Source organism: Bubalus kerabau, chromosome 4 (assembly GCF_029407905.1).
Source record: "Bubalus kerabau isolate K-KA32 ecotype Philippines breed swamp buffalo chromosome 4, PCC_UOA_SB_1v2, whole genome shotgun sequence".
NCBI classification, from domain to species: domain Eukaryota; kingdom Metazoa; phylum Chordata; class Mammalia; order Artiodactyla; family Bovidae; genus Bubalus; species Bubalus kerabau.
Window position 1 is genome coordinate 20,557,303 of NC_073627.1, and position 16,637 is coordinate 20,573,939.

The 16,637-nt window shown below is 51.4% G+C and overlaps 1 protein-coding gene across 1 annotated transcript; it reads left to right on the forward strand.

The window, feature by feature from the left end:
- Positions 1 to 1,686: 1,686 nt before the first annotated feature.
- Positions 1,687 to 7,532, forward strand: SOST (sclerostin). Its single transcript, XM_055579891.1, has 2 exons — positions 1,687 to 2,824; positions 5,458 to 7,532. Exons 1-2 carry the CDS (start codon positions 2,608 to 2,610, stop codon positions 5,877 to 5,879), a joined length of 639 nt encoding a protein of 212 aa, XP_055435866.1. The 5' UTR covers positions 1,687 to 2,607; the 3' UTR covers positions 5,880 to 7,532.
- The last annotated feature ends 9,105 nt before the right edge of the window (positions 7,533 to 16,637 follow it).

The following is a 16,637-nucleotide window of genomic DNA, read 5'->3' on the forward strand; positions in this document are numbered from 1 at the left end:
AAATTTTCTCTATATTCTTACAAGTGCATGTGAATTTACCATGACTCCAAAATAAAAAATTTAACTCAAAAAATGACTTTGTCCAAGGATGTTATAGCATCCCTGCTGAGGATAGAGGAACATCAGAAATAACCTAAACTGCCAACGACAGAAGTCAGCTAAAACCCTGAGGGTTTAACTCTGGGGAGTACTGTCTAGCTCTGAACGATGACAGGTCTGTGGACTGAATAAATATAAAACTGAATCAGTGTTCAGTGAAAAAGCAGATGGCATCACAGCAGGTTCTCGCTGAGCCATTCTGTGAAAAGCATGGCTGTACCTTGGCAGAGAGTACTTCAAAGAATGGAGCTAATTTACAGGTTCAAGTCCACTGGATCCTTCTCTTCCTTCTCCTTTTCTCTCCCTCTCACTCTCTCTAAAACATTACTTCTGTTTCAAATGATGAAATCCTGAGCCTCGCCATTCTCTGATCGCTGGCTCCTTCCGTCTCCAGCAGATGGCAGAAGTGTTACAAGGATGGTCCCCTCGGTCTCCATTTCCTAGGAATGAGCTTCAGATCCCAACAGCAGGTGGCGCTCCAGCATCAAGTCCCTCCAGTTCAAGGAATCCGGACATCAGAACCGCCCTCTCAGAACTCCAGAGCAAGAAGTCTGGCCACAATAGGGTTAACGGTCCACATTCCAGAGTCAGGGAAAAGGAGGCTGGAAGGTCACAGACAAGGGGAGAGGGTTCGGAGGGCCCCCTTCTCACAACACGGCCAGCTCTGTTGGGAGAGATAGATCACCCGCAACAATGGCCACAGCTGTTTTCGTCTGCCCTGAAGGAAACTGACTTAGGAAGCAGGTATCAGAGGGGGCCCTTCCTGCAGGGGCTTCTGTCTGGCTTGTAAAACTGTCAGAGCAGCTGCATTTATGTGTCGAGTGATGGACGATGGAAAGGAGGGACAGACGGCTGCAGATGGACAGTGACTTACAAGTCGAGGCAGGTGGCAGAGGCTCTGCAGGTGGGGTGTGCTGATTCATTGCCCAGTGAAAATACCAAATACCACAGTCCACTTCCCAGCCTCCTTCGAAGCCTGGAGCGAGTGTGCCTCCTCAAACAATCCATCTGCAATGAACACTTCCGCGGGTGCTCCTTTCTTTTCCTGCACCTCAGGTGTGAATCTTCCTCCTCCTCCCCGGGCCCTCTTTCTTTTCCAGGGTGTATGTGTGTGTTCAGTCGCTCAGTTGTGTCCAACTCTTTGCAACCTTATGGACTGTAGCCTGCCAGGCTCCTCTGTCCATGGGACTCTCCAGGCAAGAATACTGGAGTGGGTTGCCATACCTTCCTCCAGGGGATCTTCCCAACCCAGGGATCGAACCCAGGTCTCCAGCATTGCAGGCAGATTCTTTATTGTCTGAGCCACCAGGGGAGACCAAGAATACTGAAATGGGTTGTCATACCTTCCTCCAAGGGATCTTCCCAACCCAGGGATCAAACCCAGGTCTCCCACATTGCGGGCAGATTCTTTACTATCTGAGCCACCAGGGAAATGTAGCAATTCCTTCTGAGTTCTCTGTGGCTAGCTGGACTTGGTACTGCTTCACCGAATGCATCCATCCCATGCTCTGCACCAATAAGGTTTTCCACATAGGACTCAAAGCTGGTTTTAAAAAATGTAATGGTCTAGGAAACAAGAAAAAAAAAATGTCAGCACTAAAAATGCTGGCTTCCACTTCTGCTAAGAAAAGGGATTTTGTGCTCTCCACTTCTACCCACAGCCTGGCCTGGGAAATAACTGCCTTTGGCACATCAGCCTGCCAAGAAGTGCCTGTCACCAAGCACAAGATCCCCAAGGAGCCTGAGCCGAGGTTTCCTCCTTGTCTCCATCACCAGAGCCTGTTGACCTCTCACCCTGGCCTGGAAACCAGAATCCCTGCCCCCTCGGAAGTAGAAGCCCCTGCTGTGACCCTCCAGATTTCCCTCTTGCCTTCCAGAGGGATGACAAGAGGGGCCTTCTTGGTCAGGATAATTGATGCTGAGCCATATGTAGACCAATGAGAGTTCTTAAAAAGCTGCCTTCTGCCTCTACCTGGGTCTGTGGGGGCCAAATAGACACTGCTAGGGGCTGTTTCATTTTGGTGGGGTGACAAATGAACTTGGCCTGAGAGATGGGATCAGCAGGGGTAAGACCTGCAGAGGACTCAGAGCTGTAGTTTGCTTCATTAAGCTAGTGCCGAGTTTGTTTTGAGAAAGCCCGAGGGGCCCAGGGAGGTAGAGATGAGGAGCTGGAGCTCATTTTGATATCCGAAAACTGCAGCCGCCTGCACGTGGGAGGCGCTGAGAGCAGGCTTGCCTCACACGCCCCCCTCACCGTTGGTCACCTGGGAGCACCAGCAGCAATTTGGGAGATTTCTGAGCTCAAGGAGGAGTCTTTGGGGAGGGCTTGCCTGGAGCACACCCCGTTCCCTCCTCCTGGGCTGAGGGAAGCATGGGACCAGCCCTGCCCCAGCCTGTCCTCATTGGCTGGCATGAGGCCGAGGGGGCTTTAAAAAGGCAAACGTGTCCAGGCTGGGGACCGGAGCCTGTGCTACTAGGAAGGCTGAGTGCCCTCCTCCAGCTGGCACTATGCAGCTCTCTCTTGCCCTGTGTCTCATCTGCCTGCTGGTGCATGCAGCCTTCCGCGTGGTAGAGGGCCAGGGGTGGCAGGCCTTCAAGAATGATGCCACAGAAATCATCCCTGAGCTGGGCGAGTACCCTGAGCCTCTGCCAGAGCTGAACAACAAGACCATGAACCGGGCGGAGAACGGAGGGAGACCTCCCCACCACCCCTTTGAGACCAAAGGTATGTGACGCAGGAGAGTATTTTTAGCATAAGGGTCCTGGGAAGGTTCTCTTTGGGACTGTTACCAGCACCAGTGGACAGACAACTTTGCCAGGAGGCCAGGGAAAGATGGCATGTCAGCTGTATCCTTGGAACTCAAGTGCGAGGGTGTGGGGCTGACAGGGTCCTGGGAGTGAAAGCCCAGAGCAGGAAGGAGGCTGCGGTGGTGAGTGCAGCACTGGGACAGGCTCAGGGGCTCAGAAAGGAGATTTCAAAGAATCCCCTCCTGCGAAGAGAGGAGTAGGGTCCAACTGCTGACACCACTGGGGAGGGGACAAGGCAATGGAGCTTCGCGTCTGTGAGCACCCGCTAGATGCAGACGCTACATGGACTATGCCCGGAGCGTACCCCAGGGAACTCCCAAGGTCCTCCTCCCCAAGAGGCTTCAGAGATCAAGTGGCTTGTTAAGCCAGCTGAGATTTGAAGCCAGTTTGATCCAATTACAAGACAGCCCTGGCGGGGGACTGCGTGGGGGATGTTGGAGGCCAAAAGTCACAGCAAATCCTGGCAAAGCAGTGAGAAAGGGACGCCAGAGGGGCATCCCTTCAGCCCCACCACCTACGATCTACCCCTTGAAGGAATGGGCGCTGCAGCTACCTGGGTGGGGGCCCTGGAGGGGAAGCAGCATCCTTGAGGCTGGGCATGGATACAGGTGGCACGCTCTGTCCTGAATCCCCACCCTAGACCCAGCCTTGCCTCCTTCCTGGGAGGGAGCCTGACCCTAGTGGAAGGCCAGAGACCCCACCTGGGTCCCTGGCTGGGTCTGCACAGAGAAGCCTGCAGGGCAGCGTGCGCAGCTGGCTCTGCAGCTGGCAGGAATGGCTGGGGGCGGGGGCCGGAATGATGCTTCAGAGGAAGGCCCTCTGGCCACAGTCCAGGTGGGAGAGGAGTCCACGGCCCCGGCCCTGGGATCCCATTCTGCCCCACCTCCCAACCAGCGGGGAATGGGGGCTTTGCAGAGGGTACCCCAGAGGAGCCATGCCTCTCCCCTGCTCCTGCCCAGGGAAGATCAAGTAAACTCAAGAGATGGGCTGTAAGGAACCTAAGACGTCCACCTCTCTGGGTTCCCATGAAAGCCACAGGCGCAGAGGAAGCCACGTGCTCCAGAGTCACCCTGTGCAGAGGAAGCACCTGACCTAGGGGTACTATTCTTGGAAAGCCCTAAGCCTCCTTCCCTGGGCAAACAGGCCGCCCCCACACACCACCCCTGCGGGCCTAGGAGCAGGGAGGGGCAAGAGTGCCAAACCAGACCAGAAACCAAAAGGCCAGCCAGGGGAGGAAGGGAACCCCGCACACCCCCCGCTACTGTGCTTGTTCTCCAAGGTAGGGGCGTGGGGGGCTGGCCTTCTCTGTCTCCTCTCTGGTTTTGGTCATAGGACTATTTTTCATCTCTTTGTGTCACATTGAAACTGTCCCTATGAGACCCTTGGAGATGGACAGGTGCTCACATGAGGACCAGCTGTTTAAAAAAGCTCCTACCAGTCTAAGTCCATAGTAGGAGACATGATCAAGGTATCTTCAGGCATCAAGCCAGACCTTAGAGCCCAATCTTCCCCTGCCCAGGGAGCAGGTCTATGCCACCATTGGGTGTCCACAGAATAGCACAGAAGAAGAGATGTGCCCAGCGCAGTGCCTGGTACACACCAGGTACTTAATAAATGTTTGTGGCAACTGAAGCTTTAGGTTTTCAGTCAGATCTCAGCCCCCTGATAGGGAAGGAACAGTGGTAAAAGTAGTAAAAGGCAGCCCTTTGGCCCCCCTCACCCCTTCGCCCAACATCCCATGGTGCCCAGGCACACAACTTCCACTTTGCGGGAGCCTGGAGGTGCAGGGGCCTCAGAGGCGCAGTCAGGAGACCAGCTCTGCCTTTCGGGAAAGAGCTTTTCCTTCTCTGGGCCTCAGTGTTAATGAGGGGGTTGGAGGTGCTGCCATCGGCTCCTTTCAAGTCTAAGGACTTCAGTCTCCTCTCCACCTCTCCTTCCATCCCTCTCCTCCTCAGTAGCTGCTCTGATTTATTACCGTCAATTAACCCCTACTCCTTTCTCCATCCCCTCTGCACCCTGTCACCCCTCCCAACCTGCTAGAAAAGGAATTTGGGAGAAGTCAGAGCCATTCAGAAGGTGTGGCTAATAACTACCCTGCTGAGGCCAGGGGCCCTGTGGGACAGATGTGACTTAAGTCTGGTGAAGAGGGCCCCTTTGGAGAGGAATAATAACTGTAATAACACCAACACTTCCAGTCTTACTATGTTCCAGGCAGCGTCCCCTGAATTATATATGTAAAGGATTGGCTCACTGAATCTTCAAGACAACCCATTTTACAGATAAGAAGCACACAGAGGTTAAGCAACTTGTCCAAGGTCACACAGTCATGGAACTGATATTCGAACTGAAGCAGTCACTTGGCTCCAAAGTTTTAGGGCGAGAGGGTGGACCAGTGATTTTTCCACCAGCTCCAGAATATCTGGGCCCCTCCCATAATAGACCTCCAGGGGCAAAAGCGTCTGGGGAGAGGCAGGTTTGGAAATGACGGGCAGGGGTGGTTTGCGGGGAGCCTGGCCGGGTGGCCGCCCTCACGCGCGCCTCTCTCCGCAGACGCCTCCGAGTACAGCTGCCGGGAGCTGCACTTCACCCGCTACGTGACCGATGGGCCGTGCCGCAGCGCCAAGCCGGTCACCGAGCTGGTGTGCTCGGGCCAGTGCGGCCCGGCGCGCCTGCTGCCCAACGCCATCGGCCGCGGCAAGTGGTGGCGCCCGAGCGGGCCCGACTTCCGCTGCATCCCCGACCACTACCGCGCGCAGCGGGTGCAGCTGTTGTGTCCTGGCGGCGCGGCGCCGCGCGCGCGCAAGGTGCGCCTGGTGGCCTCGTGCAAGTGCAAGCGCCTCACTCGCTTCCACAACCAGTCCGAGCTCAAGGACTTCGGGCCCGAGGCCGCGCGGCCGCAAACGGGCCGGAAGCTGCGGCCCCGCGCCCGGGGCACCAAAGCCAACCGGGCCGAGCTGGAGAACGCCTATTAGAGCTGGCCCGCCGCCTCGCGGGCGGCCCCCAACCCAGGCGCCCCAGGTTTCCGACCCCTGCACGCGGTTTGATCGGTTGGGTTTCATTTTTAATACCTGCAACCCGGGGCCGGGGCGGGGTTCTGAGACCTTCCTGGCTGCAGGCCTTGTGGATCCCGGGGTCAGCAACCATCCCACCTCCCGCCCGCGCTGAGGGGGTCCCGGGGGCAGGGGAGGTCGCTGAGAGTCACAGACACTGAGCCACGCAGCCCCGCCCCGCTGGGGCCGCCTACTTTTGATGGTCCCACTTGAGCGGAGGCAGAAAAGGAAGCATTTCATTGCCCTGGAGTTTTAAGGGAGCAGTGGAGGGAAGCCCAGGAACTGCTTAAGAGAGTTCGATAGGATTCCCCCTCCCCCACCTCTCTGCCAGGCAAAAAAGCCTTGAGTGCCTTGTTGTGCCCAGAATACAAGACTGGGTCCCTAGATGGGGTTTCTAGTCCTGCCCCTGCCCCCAGGGTGCCAGGTGATCTCGGATATTACGCTCTTGTCTTCCTGGACTTCGAGTTCCTCTTTGTAAAATGGAAGTGGGGTGGGATAAGCATCTGGAGCGATCTGCTGTCACGTGATTCCATGGACTCGGGTGCCCTTTGAATGGGCAGAGGAGAGAGAGTTTGGATTGAATCATTTATGGGGTCGCTTCCAGAATTCGGAGTTGTAATCCTCTGATCTGACAGCCAAAGATGAAAAAAGGAAAAGAGTCTATTTATGGCTGACAGACTCGTGGGAGAAGCTGTGGTGTGTCCCAGCCTGGGATCCCAGATGTTTCGCTACCTCCACTTTCCATCACAAAGGACACAGAAACAGCGTCATCCTTTGGAATAGAGAGGAAGGTCCCAAGGGTGGCAGGAGGCACAGAGATTACTCTCTGTACTCAAAGAGCACCACGCATCCTCGCCCCCAACCCGCACCCATCATGGCCAAATTTTATTTAAGGTCACCTTCTGTAGAGAAGCCCAAGGTCACAGCACACTGGGCTTGTGGGCCCAAGGGAGCAGCCACCACTGGTTCAAAGACCAGAGGGTCCCTTTCAAGACCCTCCTCCTGCCTACCACTCAAGGACACATTTCTGTTTGGAAAAGAGCATCTTACTGCTGTTACGTGTGATGGCATAGCTTACATTAAAATAATATTATTGGGGAAAAACTTACAAGTGCTGTATATATGCTGAGAAACCGCAAAGCTTAATAGCTGCCATCCAAAAATCTTTTGGAAAATCATTTCCAGGCACCACTTACTTTCTATGCAGTTTTTAATTGCTTAAAAAAAAGTTTTTTTTTAAACAGAAGCACATGCCATGTGAAAGCCTGCCCAGCTGGTTGTTTTTGCAATCTTTTCAAGTGGAATTTGTCCACAAGAATGAAAGTAGCAGTTTTTGTGTTTTTTTTCTAAAGAGTTAAGTTACATATTTATTTTCTCACTTAAGTTATTTATGCAAAAACTTTTCTTGTAGAGAATGACAACGTTAATATTGCTTTATGAAATACCAGTCTGTTCTTTCAGAATCCAGAAGCATTGTTAATAAAGACAACCAATTGTTGCGGAGAGGATGTGGTCTTGTTTTGTCAACCACATGTGGTCATTTCTGTCAACGTTAACATTCTTCTCTTGGTCACTAGAGCTCAAACCTGGGAGGCACCTTTGACAGTGTTATGGTGGCCCTTGTGGCAATTACATCCTTCCTTTGAAAGGTCATGTTCATCCCTTCCTTTCCAAACCTAGACTTCATCCCTTCACCTCGACCATTGTATTAACCTCAGCCTAGTCTCCCTTCTGGACAGCCTGGCCCCCACACTGTCTTCCAAAAACACTGTTCTCCTCGTGTCATACCTCTGTTCAAAAACTCCTCGGGACTTTCCCGGTGGTCCAGTGGTTAAGACTTCTGCTCCCAGTGCAAGGTGACCGGGTTCAATCCCTGGCCAGGGAACTAGATCCCACATGCTACAACTTAGAGTTCGCATTCCATAACGGAAGATCCCGAGTGACACAATGATGATCAAAGATCCCACATGTCGCAACTAAGACCTGCTGCTGTTGTTGCTGCTAAGTCGCTTCAGTAGTGCAGCCAAATAAATACAAATATTTTAAATCCTCCAATAGCTCCTCCTATCCAGGATCAAGTTCAGGCTTCTCAGTCTGACATGGAAGACTGCTTGATCCCCATCCCCCACTCTCCCAAACTCCCTTAATGACTCCCAAGTGGCCCCAGACTGTCCCAACCTGTAGTTTACTGCCCTCGTTTACCACCCCCAACAACTCCTGCTCTTTCTTTGGGGTTCATGTTCCTTGTCACCTCTTCCCTGAACCTTCCAGAAATATTCCAACTCCTGCTGATCCCCTCTCCCCAGATGCTTTGTCCCTGTTACTCCTTTGACTTCTGAATCTATGTCTTCCATTTAGCATTCCTTCATGGGTCACCTGTCCCACCCAGCCAAGCCATGTTTAGTACCAGAATAGACACAAAGTCAAGTGTCAGGACCAGCTCACAGGAGCTCAGTCAAGCTTTTTCCGAAATGTAAATCTAATGCCTCCGTGATGAAAATGTAAACTCTTCACAAGCAAGGACCATGACTTGGGCTTTTTTCAAAACCCTTGTTTCACTTCATAGTGCTAGACACTAACAGAGGCTCAAGAAATACTCTCCCTTTGCCATAAGATGACCCTTTGCAAAGGATTGAATCCAGCCCATCTTGGGGTAACCCCACCCCAAGATCTTCTCTGTAATTTTCCCCCTTAACTCCCAATAAGCCCTCCTAAACCCATTATCATCATCCGCAAGCCTTTGATAGGTGTCCGTGGATGTTGCTGCCTCCAGGCCCCAAGGAGACCTCAGTGAGACCCTGCAGAGAATCCATGCATAGTGAGGAGAGTCCCAGGGCCCAGAACACAGGCTCAGGTGGGAGATGGATACATCGTTCAGCCCCCCAGAGGTGATGTGGCACAGTTGGGTGGGCAATGGGCTCTGGAGCCAGGTTGGTGTTTGAATATGAGGACACGGAGGCACCAAGGGGTTAAATAGTTTGCCCATAGCCAGCTGTGGGCTCAGATCCTTACCCTTACACCCACTCGAGCTGCTCAGAGCCTGGTGGGCACGTGGGCAAATAATCAGGTCACACTGTTCTGTACAAAGTGTTACAGGGACCAAGGATGGCAGTAGTTTGCTCTGTGGTGGGTGGGAATGAGGGATCAAGCTTAGGGAGGGTTTCAGAGAGGTGGATTAGCAGTTTACCAGGTAGAGAAGGGAGAGAAGGCATTGGCACCCAACTCCAGTACTCTTGCCTGGAAAATCCTACGGACGGAGGACCCTGGTAAGCTGCAGTCCATGGGGTTGTGAAGAGTCGGACACGACTGAGCGACTTCACTTTCACTTTTCACTTTCATGCATTGGAGAAGGAAATGGCAACCCACTCCAGTGTTCTTGCCTGGAGAATCCCAGGGACAGGGGAGCCTGGTGGGCTGCTCTCTCTGGGGTCGCACAGAGTTGGACACTACTGAAGCGACTTAGCAGCAGCATCAGGTAAAGAAGGGAGCATGGACATTCTAGGCAGAGGGCACGGCCCCAGCCAAGACACTGAGGCTGAAGGTTCACGGGCGGAGGAGACTCAATTCCTTAATGTGTACTGAGTCCTTGTCATGTGCGAGGCAGTGTGGGGGAACAGAGAATTCAAACCAACCCCCTAACCCCGAGTTAACACCTAGGGTCTGCTTCTGGGACCCGAAGATTTGGGAGGGATGACCCAGGCTATAATCCCATTACCATGAGGGGGAAAAAAAAACCCAAAGGCTAAATTGTAGGTCGGGTTAAGGGTTATTTATGGAAAGTTATATTCTACCTACACGGGGTCTATGAGCCTGGCGCCGATCAGAAACGGAACAGACAACAGGGTCAGTTGGGAGGGCAGCGTTGTGCTGTGGGAGTGCTATGTTCTAGGGGTGCAGCCAGACATGGGGCTTGTGTTAATAGTCTGAGAGTCAGACAGACAGAGGGACAGAGGGAAATATTAATAGGTCTCTCTGTCTTCGTCTCTCAGACACACACATTTCTTGCTCTACCTATATCATAGGTACAGACCAGACCACCTTTGCACAAGGGGGTAGAGCAGAAGACTCAAAGAAGTCACAGGAACCCATTTTCCTTGAAGCAGGCAGGACCTGGGCAGCTGGGGAGGGTGGAGAACCTGCAAAAGCCACCTGCGTGTGAGCTGAGCTCCCAGACGTGGCAGCTGGAGTGGTGCCGTATCCCATACCCCTCCTACCTGATCCCAGACTCAGGCTTGCCCTAGTTCTTGATCACTGAGCTCTGGGGCCTGCAGTCCTTCCTGCTCGCCTCTGCCGCTTCCTGGAGCGCATCCTCTGTGTTCTCCCTCGTCCAAGGGCAGGCAGAGGGGGTCGGATCTGGCAGCTTTGACCAGTAGCCGAAGTGCCTTTAGTGGCCAGAGGGGTAGAAGGCAGGGGGACTGTTGCTCTTAATGCAATCATGTGCCTGGTTTGTCCAGGACACCTATGGGCTCAATGTAATTATTAATAGCTCCCCCTTTTAGTCTCAAAAATATCCTGATTTGGACAATAAACTATCTGGCTCCCCTGCTATTAAGAGACACAACTTTCTATGGAGTGCCTGGGGTTACCCATTTCTAAATGCTGGTCCCTTGCCTGGGCTGCTCCCCAGGGCACCCCCAGTACCCAGCATGCAGTAGGCGCCTCATATGCATCATGGTTGCATAGTCGTTGTTCAGTTTCTATAGGATTTCTTTCCTCATGAGATCAGGTGAGCTTCCCAGATGGTGCTAATGGTAAAGAATCTGCTTGCCAATGCAAGAGACCTAAGAGCATGCGGGTTCGATCCCTGGGTCTGGAAGATCCCCTGGAGGAGGACATGGCAACCAACTCCAGTATTTTTTTTTTTAATTGAAGGATAATTGCTTTACAGAATTTTGTTGTTTTCTGTTAAATCTCAACATGAATCAGCCATAGGTATATATATATTCCCTCCCTTTTGAACCTCCCTCCCATCTCCCTCCCCATCCCACCCCTCTAGGTTGACACAGAGCCATTGTTTGAGTTTCCTGAGATATACAGCAAATTCCCATTGGCTATCTTTTTTGCATACTGTAAGGTAAGTTTCCATGTTACTCTCTCCTTATCTCACCCTCTCCTCCCCTCTCCCTATGTCCATAAGTCTATTCCCTATGTCCGTTCCTCCATTGCTGCCCTGCAAATAAATTCTTCAGTACCATTTTTCTAGATTCCGTATATATTTAGTTAGTATATGATATTTATCTTCCTCTTTCTGACTTACTTCACTCTGGATAATAGGTTCTAGGTTCATCCACCTCATTAGAATGGACTCAAATGCACTTTTTTATGGTTGAGTAATATTCCATTGTGTATATGTACCACAACTTCTGTATCCATTCATCTGTCAATGGACATCTAGGTTGCTTCCATATTCTAGCTATTGTAACCAGTGAAAAATGGGATACATGAGTCTTTTTCAATTTTGGTTTCCTCAGGGTATATGCCTAGGAGTGGGATTGCTGGGTCATATGGTGGTTTTATTCCTAGTTTTTTAAGGAATTTCTATATTGTCTTCCATAGTCTTCCACTTCAGTATCCTTGCCTGGAGAATCCCTATGGACAGAGGAGCCTGGTGGGCTAAAGTCTATAGAGTAACAAAGAGTCAGGCAAGACTGAGTGACTTACACATATGCACGAGATTAGGTGGATGGAATGGACTGGGATGTATGGATGATGGTGGGAGGAGGGAGAGGCTTGACCAGGTTATTTCATATTGGGTTTCTGAGGATAAGACACAGCTCTTACCCTCAAGCAGTTTCTAACCTTGCTCAGGGTCAAGTGGAAAACGAGGGCACTAGGTACCATTGTAGAGTATGTGACCATTTGCCACCAGAGTGGCAGAGTCAGGATGGGGTGGGGGGCTTGAAGAAACAAGGCAGGGGTGGGCTCCGTCTGAGCTGTGAAGGCTGCGAGGACTCAGAGAGGAGAGGCAGTGGAAGCCAAAGGAGCTGGGAGGGGAGAGGCGGTGATGCTGGCATGGGAACTGGCATGCAGTGGGCTCTCTCTAGCTAAGATTATTACATACGGAAGCAGAAGCCAGGAAGGAGAGAAGGGTGGGGGCTGGGGTAGATACTGTCTATCATGGCAGGAGAGAGGGGGCATCCACTGGCAAGGCGGAGGGGCTGAGTCCCCATAAAAGTGGCACTGACTCCCGGGGGAAAGGCAAGGAGCTGAATCGCAGGTGCCAAAGGGTGCCCCAAGTGATATTCTGTTCTCCACAGCCTGGCAGTGCTGCTTTGGAGACCAAGTCCTGACTTTCTTACAACCTCCCTTGGCCCCAGTTCCCAATTTCCCTCCAATTGCCTGGGTTGCCTGAGCTTGGGTTCTGCCCATCGAGAAGGCCAGAGCTGGCAGTGGGCAACTGCAGGTGGGAGACTCGTATCCAGGAGGGACAGTAGGAAAGAGAGATGGAAAAAGAGGAGCCCAGACCACAAACCTCACTTGCTTGACACCTTCCTGAGGGCTGATCCTGCCAGCAGTTTGAAGGCCGAGGCAGGAGAGATGGGGACAGAAGAGGAAGTAGGAGAAAGGAGAAGATGGACATGGAAAGAAGAGAAATAATCATTCATTCATTCCACTGAAATTGACTGGGTACCGGCAGCATACCAGGCATCACCCTAGGCTCTGGGCACATGGTCGCCATCACGGAGCCTCTCAAAGCTCCCTACTGGCAGGGAGGTGGATGTTAGAGAACAAGGAAATACACAGCATGATGCCCAGGAGTGAAAAGTTCTGTAAAGAAAAATAAAGCTGGTGCGTAGACAGAGCACCGTGGAGGTGGCCAGGCCAGGCCTCCCTGAAGAGGTGGTATTTGAGATGAAACCCAAATGCAGTGGGGGAGTGAGCCACACAAGGATGGAGTGGGGCGGGGGGGAGGTGTGTGTGCCTGGAGGGGAACGGCAAGTGCAAAGGCCCTGAAGGTATGGAGGGGGTGGAGGAGCGACACCACTAATTGCCTTGGGTGCCTTTCAGGCGTCTCCATGCCAAGGCTGCTAACCCCTGATCTGGAAGCCAGCACGGTAATTATAATTATAGTAGGAAGCGGGGTGGGGGGGGGGTTGTTGTGTGTGTGTGTGTTTGTGTGTGTATAAAAAAGAGAGACTCTCTCTTTGTATGTTCTCCTATCTCTGTATGTTAAAGACCAAGTGACTCCCAGTCAAGAATAATTTGCATATTATTAATTATGTAGAGAATTCTCTGGTGGTCCAGCGGTTTGAGCTTCCCAGGTAGAGCAGTGGTAAAGAATCTGCCTGCCAATACAAGAGATGCAAGAGATGCGGGCTCGATCCCTGGGCCGGGAAGATTCCTCTGGAGCAGGAAAAGGCAACCCACTCCGATATTCTTGCCTGGAAAATTCCAAGGACAGAGAAGCCTGGCTGACTAGAGTCCATGGAGTCACAAAGAGTTGGACATGACTGAGTGACTGAGCACATTCACATATGGGACCTCCCTGGCAGTCCAGCAGGTAGACTTCACCTTTCAACGCAGGGGTTATGGGTTCAATTCCTGGTCAGGAAGGCTAAGATCCCACATGCCTAGCGGCCAAAAAGTCAAAACCGAGAACAGAACCAATATTGTAACAAATTTAATAAAGATTTTTAAGATGGTCCACAAAAAATCTTTTAAAATTAACTATTAATTAATTAACTATTCAAGCCTTTATTCTTAAAGCACAAGATAGGTTTGATTAAAGTTGTGGGCACTGGACAGATGCCTTCTTTCTAGGACACACATATGTTATGAAATTCATATATAAGAAAGTCCTCAGCTTTCTTTTAGTGGATGCCCACAAAATTCAGCCGGGATTGAAAGCAAGGACTGGCTGGGCTTGGGAAAATGCAGACGTGTAAATGTTGATTATTCTTTCCTGCCTTGGCTCTAACCCAGACATATACATGTGTGTAGAAGCATACATGTTTATTCTGAGACCCTGGATCAGGGGATGCAGATCTGAAGGGGAAGTAGGAGTCTAGAAATTAATTCCTTTCCAAAAGATTTGTTCTTACTTCTCGAAACTGGACAAGACTGTTCCCATCAAGGGGTACACTCCTGTGGCAGCATCCACTACAAACTCCTTTCCTAGAACACTGGCTTTCACCCATGCTGGTAAGTGTGCCTAGGACACTCTCCTTCCACGTCTCTGGTCTAGAAAGTCCTCTTGACTCTCAAGTCTCAAACGCTGCCTCCTTATGGGGGCAGACCACCATGCCATATACACACCTCATCACAGAACATCACATGGGCTGAACCTGGCTACCTCTTCTATCAAATGTGAGTCTACGGAGGGCAGGGTCCCAGGCTTTGCACATTTGTAGCCCCAGTGCCTTTGCACAGGCTTGGCCAGAGTTGATGCTTAATACTTGTTTATTGAATTAATGGATATTTGGACAGTAGGGCACGATCTGAGCAGCAATGAAAACTCCAGCATCTTTCCAGCTGAGCAGCAGGCAAGAGCTCTGGGACAACCTTTCCAAAAGCATTTCCTTCATTCAAGTTCTGTAGCTTTGCAATGTTGTTGGGGGCAGCAGGGCCCCTCCCAAGAGAACCAAGGCCATGGTTGTTTACCCAGGAAATTATCAAGCATGCAAATTACAGACACCTCTATCACTTGGCCAACAATTTGGTGTTGTGGTGTGAGGTTATTTCTATGTCTGAAGAAAACAGCTCAGCTCTGACTAAAGAAATAAATGATATCATTTTTCGTTCAGGCAACCAGATTCCTTGGTACAAAAGACTCCCTGGGGAGGAACGCCGGGACAGCGTGGCTCCTCTGAGGCTATTTACATCTGTCAGCTTCTCTAATCTCTGGCCTGCCTTCCTCTGCCTGTTTCCTTCCTTCACACAGAGGTTGGTGTTGAGCCCTGTCCTTGCAAAGAGAATGCTGGGGCCACCGGTCCTCACGTATGCACTGAGGGTGGGTGGGGTGTGAGGTTTTGGCCGAGTGGCATTTGGGGTGTTTTTCCCCCTTTTTCTTAGAAACCAGCTTCAATTTAAGATAATGACTCTCTTGGCTGGCTGGTGATCGCTATTTGGAGGGACTTATTTTTCCCTGTTTAATTTGGCTAGGAGAAATTGGATCTAAAGGGGAACATTTTCTAAAAATGTTGCTGGACACTTTGTAGGGCACCAAGGGTTGTTTTCCGGGTCACCTGTTCATGATAGCCTGGGTGTCTTTGTCTTAAAAGAAGAGCTGGAGTTGGAAACAGACTCCCAAGCCTTTTATGACCAGTGGGGTCAGGATGGTTCTCTACAATGTCACTGACTCTGCAATGACTTTAATGGGAAGGGAATCTAAAAAAGAGGGGATGCTTGTATACGTATAACTGATTCCCTTTGCTGTACAGCAGAAGCTAACACATTGTAAAGCAACTATACATCAGCAAAAATTAATTTAAAAAAATGTCACTGAAATCCTGGGTAATAAAGGCCCTGAAAAATCATTTGGTCCAGACTTTGCAGAAATATTCCAATTCCTGCACAGCCAGCTCTCATCTGCTCTCCAGCTCTCCCTCACCTCCACCTGGCTCCCCACTCCACCCGGCTCCCCACTCCACCCACACTGAATTCCTCAAAAGCACCTGCTGGTAGCTTATGACAATGCTGTTCCCTCTGCCTGGAATGTTCTTCCTGAATTCTCTGCACTCCAGTCTCAGGTCAGATGCCACCTCCTCAGAGGCCTGCCCTGACCTCCCCATCTGGAATAGGACTCTGCTGGTCTCTTTCCAAACCCTTCTCACAATGTGTCATTTCACATTAGTGTCACGTCGCGTCTGCTTTGGCTGCCCAGTTGTAAGCTCTATCAGGCAGGGGCTGAGTTGGCCTGCTCCCCGCCGTGTCCTATGCTGGGACCAGGAGCCTGGCACACAGCAGGGCTCAGAAAATGTTTGCCAATGAATGAACTGGCAAGGGGCAAGGGGGCCGCCAGCACACACCCTCTACCACCCATGTTAAGAGGACTATTGCAGGCATTGTTTAAATACTGGATCGCAGTCACAGCTGAGCTGCTGTCAGCTCACACAGCCCTCCTCCCCGAGAGCAGGTAAGAGACCCAGACCTGGAAAAATGTTTTAAACTTTTCTATTTTTCATCCTTTGTTTCTTTAACACAAGATGCTTTCCTTCCCTTAATCACTGTATTTCCCTTCCCCATTCCCAGTACTCACTCCTTCATCAGACTTCATTTTAAAACAATACCATTCATAGAATCCATTTCATGGTTCTCCTGGTCCTGTGTGCTGTCTGGGGAAGACCCAGGAGTACCCTCTGAAGTCAGGGTGGGGCTCATTCACTCTGTAGCTTTCGCTTGGCTGACCAGCTGAGCACCTCCAGCCCCTCGGGAGTGGCAGCCAGACACCTGGGACATCCCCACCCCCTCATTCCCTCCATCCAACCCACGACCACCATGTATGTGGTTTCTACCTCCTTCTCTAGGCCTAATGGCCCTTGAATCCATTCATTTCTCTCCAGTACCACCCCCTGTTCTAGCCACCCTCTCCCTGTCCCCACCACCAAGGTTTTCCAGGCCTCTGGCCTTAACCTCCTCCAAGTCAGTTATTCAAAGGCTTGGAATCTGATCCTGCCCCTCCTCTACTTACCACTCATGATGGTGAGCCCTCACCCCAGGAGGCCCTGGGCCAGACTGATC